The sequence below is a fragment of the Pinus tabuliformis genome, chromosome 4_2 (genome assembly GCF_031772625.1).
Source record: "Pinus tabuliformis cultivar Carrire ecotype Pingquan chromosome 4_2, CPIR1, whole genome shotgun sequence".
In the NCBI taxonomy this organism is placed as follows: domain Eukaryota; kingdom Viridiplantae; phylum Streptophyta; class Pinopsida; order Pinales; family Pinaceae; genus Pinus; species Pinus tabuliformis.
The window spans coordinates 241,126,508-241,137,453 of NC_142304.1; the positions used below are offsets into that span (position 1 = coordinate 241,126,508).

At 35.9% G+C, this 10,946-nt stretch overlaps 1 protein-coding gene across 1 annotated transcript in view; it reads right to left on the minus strand.

Annotated features, from left to right (window-relative positions):
* LOC149168930 (uncharacterized) overlaps nucleotides 1-10,441 on the minus strand; it is a 48,865-nt gene extending 38,424 nt beyond the window's left edge. The window contains exons 1-12 of the mRNA XM_089425020.1: nucleotides 9,764-10,441; nucleotides 9,566-9,663; nucleotides 9,179-9,265; nucleotides 8,933-9,035; nucleotides 7,617-8,735; nucleotides 4,736-4,878; nucleotides 4,341-4,616; nucleotides 4,116-4,206; nucleotides 3,810-3,984; nucleotides 3,609-3,719; nucleotides 3,399-3,495; nucleotides 3,078-3,205 (exon numbers count right to left, since the gene is read on the minus strand). Of these exons, the coding sequence (XP_089281146.1) occupies nucleotides 3,078-3,205; nucleotides 3,399-3,495; nucleotides 3,609-3,719; nucleotides 3,810-3,984; nucleotides 4,116-4,206; nucleotides 4,341-4,616; nucleotides 4,736-4,878; nucleotides 7,617-8,735; nucleotides 8,933-9,035; nucleotides 9,179-9,265; nucleotides 9,566-9,663; nucleotides 9,764-10,441 (3,106 nt within the window). The remainder of the gene's footprint in view (nucleotides 1-3,077; nucleotides 3,206-3,398; nucleotides 3,496-3,608; nucleotides 3,720-3,809; nucleotides 3,985-4,115; nucleotides 4,207-4,340; nucleotides 4,617-4,735; nucleotides 4,879-7,616; nucleotides 8,736-8,932; nucleotides 9,036-9,178; nucleotides 9,266-9,565; nucleotides 9,664-9,763) is intronic.
* Nucleotides 10,442-10,946: the final 505 nt, after the last annotated feature.

The following is a 10,946-nucleotide window of genomic DNA, read 5'->3' on the forward strand; positions in this document are numbered from 1 at the left end:
AAAAACCTAGCTCTTTTTTGCAAAGAGCTTGTTGCTAAAAGCATGTGGTGACTTTTAAATAACAAAAGCTTGTTTATTAAGGTTCTCAAAGACAAATATTTTGGAGGTAAACTTGAGATTGAATGGATCAAGTATGTTAGGAAATCAATAGCAAATTCTTCAATTGTGGTGTATCCTTTCAAACACATTTCTTGTTATTGAGAGCTAGATTACTTGGAAAATTGGGGATTGATGAAGTGTCAAAGTTGGACAAGACCCATGGGCAAGAGCAAGGAATATTATTCATTATCTAATAATATTATTTCATCTCTCCACAAGTTTGGGATATTTTTCTAGGTTGATGCAAAAGCTCATAATTATTGTGAGTGGGGAACTAAGGAATGGAAATCTGCCCAAGATCTGGGTTTGGCCAAATTAGAGGCTAAGGAATGGACAAATTTCTTGGGGCTTCTAGTCTCGACAATGATTAGACTTTCCATTAATGATGACGATCAACTAATATGGTCAAAAAATACTTCGACTAGAATTTTCTCAAGTAAGCTTAAATACCAAGCTCTCATGGAGAATTAGCGAAACACACTAACTAAGTGTTGACACAAGTACCTATGAAAACACAAGAGGTCCATCAAGTGCAGATTAGCATTGGTTAGCCTTGTCCAACCAGCTCCTCACTTGGGACATTTGTATCAAAAGGGGATGGACCAGTCCTAGTCAATGGCCCCTTTGTAAATTAAACAAAGAAATTGTTTATAATTTATGTCTCCTATCAATATACCTGACAAGTTCGGAATTTGGCCACGTCTAATTTCCTTCCTTCTATGATGACCTAGGACAAATTCTTTGATTAATTGTGTTCAAGACTAGGTTAATGATTTTGTAGTTTCAACATATTTATCCTTCCCTATTGTGATTATTCACTCGATATGGTGGGTCAAAAATATGGCTCTTATTCAAGATACACATATCCCAATTGAAGTGATGATGGGGGCTATCAAGTTCATTGTTAATTTTTTCAAAATTAGAAGTAAAAAGTAAGTTTTGTGTTCCTAGAATGCCCCCTTTAGATCACATAATCCCTTGGGGATTCTTTGATGGGGCTAGCCAAGGAGACCCCCTTATTTGTGGGGTTGGTGTTGGATTATTCTTAAATAAATATCATTTTTTGCATATCAAATATGCTCCAAGTCAAGGCACAAACATGAGAGCTAAATTTTCAAATCCCTTGGCTCTTGTTTATGCGGCCAACCAAAAAGATGTCAAGCAACTACAAATTTTAGGGTATTCAAAACTTCTTGTGTGGGTCTGCAACAAAGTAGGCATAATGGCCCCTCATTTGGCTCACATTTTTCAAGGTATCAAACAAGTTAGATTGGTTCTCTTGCAATCATATATGCCATGAACTGAATACCCTAGCAAACAAGCTCTCCAAGGAGGCTCTCCAACTCATTCCACAAGTATTGAAATGCCATGAGTATATGAAATGATAATCTTGTAGGGGCTATTTCCTTCCATATATAATTTTGTGTCTTACTTATTGCTATCTTTTGTAATTGAATATGTAAACAATCCAATGATGTTATCCAAAAAGTGATGGAAATATCTTTTTGGTTATCACCTTAAGACTTTATTTCTTAGATAAAGATTGAATCAAACTTTTAAAAACTCACAATATATATTTCCATTGCAAAATATTAAATATTTTTCCAAACAAAAAAAAAAGAGAAGTTATAAAAATCATCATAAATTGTAACAAACTTTTATGATTCTAAATCAATCAATTACTTCCACATACAACTAGAAGTGTTGAAAGCTATATAACCTTTGATCATCTTGAACATTGAACACACTAGGAACCTCGACAATGGGGTTCTAATAACATGGCCAAAGAATCCAAAATTGGCAAAGCACAAATTTAACAAGTATTGATTAGTCAAAAGTACCTTGTGAATCAACTACTCATGTCGAAATGATGGCGTATTGTACTAGGTGTGGGTTGCACTTGCATTTGAAACAGCGAACACAACATGGATAAAGAGCCACTTACAAAAGGAATACAAGGAATCGTAGCCTTGGTTGCACTATTGTGTTTATCTTTGAAAATGTAAGGATGTGAATAGTCAAACAATCAAGCATTTGCAACACCATAAAGATTGGTATCTCACTTGTTTAATGATACAAATAATGCCATGCATCTTTTAATAGGAGAACTAATCTCATTATTTATGGCTATTTAAATTTCAATAAACAGCATATTAAAATAAAACAAAAACAAAAACAAAAAAACATTTAAGATTATATTCAAGGTAAATATATTAATTTATTTATCTATTTAATTATAAATAAATATAATTTCCATTCAATTTCAATGGAAAATCATTATCACTAATAACAAACTCTGTTCAATAATATATATTACATACCACATTCTTGATTATTAAATAATACAATTTGAGCTATGTCCTCCAATAATAATAACAATAATATGAAACCACTAAGCAAATAACCCTTAAAACAAGCTTTCACCGCATGGTCCCATGGATATGCCTTTGATTTTGGAATTGTAATGTAAATGTTGAACATGTGCCCTAACTTCTTCTGGCGAAAAATTTAAATCAGACGAGCCCAAAATTCATTCGATAACTTAGTCATCAAATGGTAAACCTAGTCCCTCTCCCCCAATAAGTGGAAATAAAGATTGTAATACAATCAGAGATCCATAATAGAAAGACTTTCTTCCTGCTAACCAACACCTCCAACTTGTGTGGGACCATGATTCCCAACAGGCCCTCCCACACTCCAATTAGTAAGGATATTATGGAGTCTAAAACTGGGATAATGCCAAGGATTGTACCACTACTTCATAACAACTATATAAAGTGCGAGGGGAAGTCTACAGTAGTTTCAATTAGGCAAAAAAACATACAATTTATCGTCCTTACATTCCCAACACACTACATTTGTTATAGTCAAATAATCATTTCAATTCCCATCAGCACTCAAATGAATGTCTCCTGAAGTTTAAAAGCAAGCTCATATCATCTCTGAAAAGTCGACAAGATGTTGTATTTAGTATTTACCTACACCCGCAGCAGCTTCTTCGGGAGAAGGTTCACTTGCACTTCCAGGTTCTGATTTTGCCATATTATTGCATGCATCCGGTGAGACTTGCTTTCGACAGCGTTTACAAGCTTTCTCTGCTCTACTGCTATACACAACCAAGCCAAATGATCAAACATTTGAACTTAGAGCAACAGAATTTCACTATGAAACAATTATATTAAGGAGCGTAGAATATTTAGCTAAATGGAAAGTTATTCCTAATAATTATCGTCAAAGGTTCGACTTTGAACATAAACAATGCATAAGGCAGCTAATGATTTTTGGTACATACAACTAACCTTGACAAAGAAATATATTTTGCAAGAATTGTTTCATCTTCTTCATTGTAAGTATACCATACATCTTGACCGGCAAGATTCTCCCAGCTGCTAGTGTCTACACATGAATCAAAATATGCAAATATTCAATTCTAGTCAAATGAGACAACAATAGAACAGTTTAATGATGGCATTCACAATTCAAATAAAATCCAAAGTGTATGCATTAACCTTGAAGTAAAACAACAGATCTATCTGATCCTCCCTTCAATCTCCAATATGCTCGTCCATTCTTATCCCGGACAATAGGCACAGTCCGTATAGCATCACACCTTTGCCGCTCTGCATAATACCAGCCAAAAATGTAACAATGGCAGGATGGGAAAAGACATACTTTGAGATATTCTAAGTCATAACAGTATTTTAACATACTCATTCTTGAAGCTGCTTCCAATACATCTAATTTTGCTGCCTGAGCTTTCTCTGTCTCAAGTTTCACTCTGGAAATTAGTTGTTCATGTCCATCAATTGTTAAGGAAGGGCCATCCTTTGATGCCAACAGAATGCGAGCTACTTCATCCCTCATCTTTTGTTGTGCTTCCTTTGCCTTCACACATCAAATGAAATAAAAAAATGCATTAAGAATCCTGCGAAAAAAAAACTGCGCTGGATAAAGGCAGCAAGGCAGATGAATGTCCTTAGAACATGTTCTAAGGGAATGTTTATCCATAGATGCACCTTTTCCTTTGCAGCCATGATTTCTTCTTTGTAGTCTTTTTTTGAAGCAATAAACTGTGTGTTCGCAGACTCAATCGAGTTCCTTAAGCACCTGAGAAACATAAAAACTTCTGTTGGTAGTAAAATAATATTATAAAATAACAAACTAACCATTAAAAAACATAGAATTAGCTTTTTACATATAACAAAAACATTTGGAATATAAATAGTATGATTATTACATACCCCGTGCTAAGACATTCATCACAAAGAATATTCAGGAGCCTCAACTTGATATTAGGGTCCAAGGCATCATATCCTTCAGCTTTGCCTTTAAGACTTACATCAATAAAGTTATCAAGCTGACGTATTTCCTGTTTCAATTTCTGCTGTTCATCTGCAGGTATATTGGGAGATGAAGACAAGTAATCTTCTTTTATAGAATGAGACTTGTTCATGACAAGTCTTTTGAAAACCTGCAGCCATGAATTTTCATCACTGACCGAATGTGATATTTCACACCTGTAAAGAAACAATTCGTGGAAAATATTTTAGGTGTCAATCAAATAATACCAAATAAGCAAGGAAATTCAATAGATCGAGAAGTTTAAAGCACTAATAGATAGATTGACTGGACATACTGTTCACCAACATCTTCTCCAATCAAAGACAACAACTTGACGTGAAATTGCACAACAGATGAATACAACCCTCGTCGTCCAATGCGCCCACGCAATAACTCCCGTAGAATGGACTCCGGTTGACCCTTTTTTAGATCAAGAACCTATAAAATGTATAACTTTTAGCAGAAATTACCACATGTTTTAAGAAAATATAAGCTTTGCATCTCGACCATTTAGTTGAGGCATACTTCATGCAACCAAATCGCTATAAATAACCGTAGCAATATCAGAAAGCAAACATAAAGCATAGTCATATAATCCGAAATATTCAAATTTTTTACTTGTTTAGAATCATCTCTCCAAAACCATATACTTCTTCCCATACCTAAATATTCATAGGAAATATTGTAGAATTAGTGCATTCCTTTGACACTAAATTCAAGGGCCTTTATAAATCTTTCAAGGCTACCTTCTCCACTGTTCTAGAAAGAAGCAAAAAGGAAAATATATGATATTGGTATTGTATGGAGAAAGAAGCAAACAGGAAAATATACGATATTGGTATCCTATGGAGGAAGAAGCAAACGGCAAAATATATGATACTGGTATTTTTCGGAAAATACATTTAGTCACAACTCATAACTGTCTAGCCAGACAATTTTATAGGATGCTTGATCATAGAAAAAATATACCACCTTGGGATTCCAAGCACAAGGCAAATCATGGCTTCCAGCTGGAAAATCGTAGTGTAAAACATCTTATCTCTCTGCCATCCGTTTCCACATTTATATGTCTTCAGATTTGATACAACGGCCCAAGATGTACAAATACTTTTACTTGATAAGTGCTTACACAAATCTTGCTCAACAACCATGTCAAAAGTACCAATTAATTAATTACAGATACATATGCATTAAACACTGATCAGAATTATACACATAGGAATGGAGTTCTCTGGAAATCAGAAGATTGCATCTCGGCGGACTAATATGTGACTGAGGACAGTAAGTGTTCAAAAGCCAACAATAGGCTTGATGCCTTCAACTCAAGAGATAAATTTGAAATTTCATAGATTTTTTTTCCAATCCTCCACTAAGTTTCCAGGACAGGGGAACATGAGAGCAGGGAGACACACATGGGGTATATGTTGGAACACCCCCAAAATTTGGGGAAATTGAGGGGATGTGGGACATTGAGCTCCCTAGCATAAGGGTCACCATTTCTTAAAAAATATAAAATAATAATAATGATGATAAAACCCCAACCAGAACAACTCACCCCATGAAAAATCATCACTGTACAATGTAAATATTAGACATTAAACAGTCAAATAGTACTAAATTCAAATTTGTAAATAATATAAACATAACTTGGATTCAAATTCAACAGTGACATATATTGATTCATAAAACTATGAATTAAACAAAAATAGTAGAATACCAATACACTGATTTAAATTCATCATTATAAAATCTAATTAGTATTAAGAAAAATAGTAGATACTGAAGTTTGAAATAGGAAATATAAATTACTTAAACTCTGAAATAGTAGTGACAAGTCAAAAGTTGGTCTGAGATTATTAGCATCTAGAGTTAAGATTCAAAAGTTAAAACTAAAAATTAACAATGGACAATGAACATTGACAATAAAATGAAAAACAAGGAGTGAAAGTGAAAATGAAGTAGGCTTCTTGTATATTGTTATTTTCTTGTATATTGTTATTTTCTTTAAGTTTTAACTTTTTCATTTTTCAAGTTTTTATGGAAAAAAACCTGGGGGAGCACCTGGATGATCCTATTTCATGGGCATGCCCAGAAAAGTCTTTTTTCTAGGGAGAAAGCACACTTTTCATGGGGAAAAACCCAAAAATCCCCCTTTTGGGGGAACGCATCCCTCACACCAGGGAGAAGTTTCCTTCTATGTTTCCCTACATTTCGCAAAAGAAGTATGTGGAGAAATACGTTCTCAAGCATCCAAAAAAAACAGAAACAAAAAAAAGCCCTTTTGGCAAAATGCATCCCTCAGATTACAAAAAAAACTTCCCTCTATGTTTCACGCATTTCCCAAAAGAGATATGTAGAAAAATGTTTCCTGAAGCATCCCAAATGAAGAAAAACAAAACAACCTTGGGAACATAGGAAACATGGAGGTGCCCCCTCTCACCTCAAGGGACACATCCCCGTGGAACAGCAGTTTTTTCATTCACTTAGTGGCATTTCTGAGTCATCATTGCTCATTTGCTCATTTGTTTATGAATAAAGTTTACCATATACTTCTATGTTGAATGGTAAGCATGTGTCAAAGCCCCATAATTAGAGGAGTTGGTTCGGATAGAATCAAGACCAAGGCCTGACAATTGGGACTAAACTTTCATAATTGCAATAAGCATGTGGACACCAGGACAGTGGAGATTCATTATAATACAGAGGCCTTACAAAACCTTTTTTTCTTCATGATCAGAGAAATTTTGGTATTTCACTTGAACTGAGCATAGCATGTTCTCTCATCTATCGGTAAGGTACATCTATAAGACATCATTTACAGATACTTCTTAACGTCTGCCTTGGAAAGATTACTTTTATGTTAACAATCAAAGAACTTCCATAACAATTATTGTTGACCAATGCAAAAGCATAGTTCTGAAAGAATGGAAAGGTGATGTGGCCCACATCTAACATGCAGAAATTAGGAACGGAATAAGTAGAAAGTGATGTTAGCCCAAATCATGGTGTCAACTGACCAGTATTAAGCTGCTTCTACTTCATACCATCACTAGCAAAAATTAGTACTCCTGAAGGTATAACTACGACAATGCAAAAGAAAATACCCACGGTGCAAAATTTTCAGTTTGAACCATAGATATGAACATAAAACACATTTTGGATAAGAAAGTACATACTTGTTCAAATGCTGAGCAGAATTCCAGAAACTGCAATGCTGATCCAACATCATTTGATGAAAATTCTATGCCTTCGATTAACTGCATTGGCTGCCCCTGAGGCAAAATGATTTCATCCATCTCATTCTTGTCTTTGCATTTCTTCTTCTTCAAATTTACTTTTTCTTCAGCAACCTCTAACTGAAAATCAGATACAGAAATAGACTGATCATTGATCCCCTTCATAATATCTTTCTTTCCAGGTTTGTCTACCTTGTCTGATTTTCTTTTCTTTGTTTGCTTTACATCGACCTTTAGAACATGTTCGCTTTCTGTTGGCATCAGATTTAGCCTTATTTTAGCCCCTTTTTTCATCTCAAAAGGCTCTGTGCTTTCATGAATAGCCAGAAAATTTTGTGCATCTTTACTTGCAGTCAGGGCCTTATCTTTAACGTTATCATTTGCATTTTTTGTAATGCAAGGGGATTCTGTTGTATCTGACTTTGTCTCTTTGTCATTAACAATGTTAGTTGCCAATTGCCCCTTTTCACAAAGACCCTTTTTTGGAAGATCTGTGTCAGCCTTGACGTTGCTTTTTCTCTTGGAATTACTTTTGGTAATTATTGATTTGCCATTCAGAGCATGTATATCAGATATCCTCTTCCCATCCTTGCCAATATCACAATCCAGATTTCCCTCATTCAAATTGGCCTCCATGTTTACCATATTAATTCTCTTATGATTCTTTCCCCCTTTCAGAACTGGAACAGACTCTCTATGTGGATCAAGACCTTTGTCACTTATGGTTTTAGAGCTAGTGCTCGAGTTTTTTGCTTTTTTAAGCTGTGAAACAGCTCTTGGAAGAGCAGAGGATTCATCTAATGGCTTTTGCAACTTGCTAACTTTTGAAGGAGTGGAAGACTTGACCAATGACTTTTTAGATTTCCCAGCCTTTGATGGAGACACGGGAGGTGGACTATTTTGCTCCTTTAGAGGACAACTTTCAGTTGCTTCTTCAGAAGCCATGGAACTCTGAACAGGCTTCAATTTCTTGACAAGGTCTTTCACATCAACATTTCCAGAACGAATAGATTCCAAGAGACAGTTAATTGTGGAAACATTCAAAGAATTGACATGTTCCTGTATCAGGACAGAAGCCATCAGAACAGACAAAAAAAAACATTGTTATATCAGAATAAGTACCTTACAATCAAATGCGTTCATTGCATTCAAGAGATAGCATGTGTTAAGAAGGCTAGAATAACAGAATATTTTTCTTTTAGGACATCACCATTTTCAAGGGTGAAATTCAAGGATTTGCATATGCAGGAATTTACCTCAGAAAGACCTTGACACTTGAGTAAATCAGCAACAGAAGCAAATCCTGTAGCCTTAGCTGCATGCACAAGCATTCCAGTAGGAGCACAACCTTGTTTTTTCCTGCAATAATGAATTCAGCAACTTTATTTCTAAAAATTTCAGACAATGTTTCCTATCAAAACCTGATTGAAAATTTGAGTTATAAAAGGTAACATAACAATTAGCATGTTTTTGCCTAGGTGAATTTCTATATTCAAGCTTACATGCAAATACTGCAATTGCAGATATTTCTGCACTTTGGACACTTCCACTCCTCAGATTTAACAGCCTCTTCAACTTTTTCTCCATACCTGGCATGCTTATCAGCGTGCATGGAATTACTATGGATTTGAGTAGATTAATGAAGCCTTAAACCCCAACAACAATTTAAACATTTTATCCCTGAACAAGCATGTAAGCCTCACTTGTGTTTGACACACACACACATTTTATATATATATATATATATATATATATATATAATAATGTGTGTGTGTCAGACACAGGTGCAATCAAGAAAGATGACAAACGCACAGGTGCAATCAAGACAGATTTACATGAAAAAGCATGTCTTTCGTGTATATATTTCATATAGAGAGAGAGACACTAACCTATTAAGCAAGCACTTAGGACAAAAGTTCTGTGTGCATGATTTCTTGCCAACGACATTCTTGCAAGACGCCATGAATTCCAGAGTCTTTTGCCGGCACTGCAACAATCTCAAGTGACGTGATCGGAATTAAAAACCCTTGTGAAAGCATAAAATGAGGAATGCATATCAAGAGTGAGGGAGAGAGATCCCCACACACCTGGTGGCAAGTCTTGCCATTTTCAGAATCATAAATTCTCCCTCCAATAACACGCACTCCTGGAGACTTTGTCCGCTTCTGCACCCCATCCGAAGCTGAAACTTTCTTTTTGGAATCGCCTGTTCGGGGAGCGGACATGTTCTCTTTGTTGTCTGCCTGTGAGTCCTTATTGGGATCAAACCCCAAACCCTTTGAGATGGCATTTTCATCTGTTTTCTGGTCATTCTTTGTTTTGGAAGAGCCCCTTGGGGAGGACAGTTTTGCTGTTGTTGACTTATGTTTCCTTAAGTCGTGATCTTTGTCACTGTTGAGATGAGATACAACTTCCTTTTTAAGGGGTTGCTTTGGACTCGTCAAGGTTTCACCCTCACTGCATTTCTTGCCATGAGTTTCCTTAAATGGGCTCCTTTTGTCCTCGGCCTTTACTTCATTGCCGCCGGTTGCAGCACTTGCATTAGCATTGCCATTCTTCAAGGTGCTCTTCTCTTGAACTCTCAGATTATTGGGGATTTCATTTCTAGGCAATGAAAGCTTCTTCTTTGCGAGGGGAGTTGAAGGATGCTCGTGAAGTTGTTTGCGGCTTGCTTCACCGACAGAGTTTGATGACCCAGTCTTTCTACAGCTACCAATGCCTAACCGAGGACTCCTCCTTATTTTCTGAGCTGGAGAAAGGGCCATTTTTCCTCTTGACCTTTTATATCATCAATATAGAAACCCAAGGATTCGATCTCCTGCATTGACATAAACCAGAAAGCATGCATAGAACATCAAGCAAAAGCAATTCCACTGCAGAAATGAGACATCTTACAAGCAAATCAAAACTGATCAATTCATGAATATGACAGCTAGTCCACCTTGTAACGAAACGTCTAAGAATATTATCATACATATCAATTGCCAGAAAACATGTGAGCCAAGATGAAATACAAGACAAGGGACTCCGTTACAAACAGTTACTGTGATCGGTTTTCTTGGGGTGATTTCAAAGCAGAACCATTTTTCAAAAGAAAGATACAGAGCCCTCCACTGATAATATAAATGGACATATAAAGAGCTTCACTTCAATGTGGAAACCAAAATAATGGGCACAGGCAATTAAATCCAAAAGAAGCAACATCGTACCTGATGAAGGAAAGATCCGCGTTGGAAACAGGCTTCGACTCCCACTTCCTGTCCCTCTACT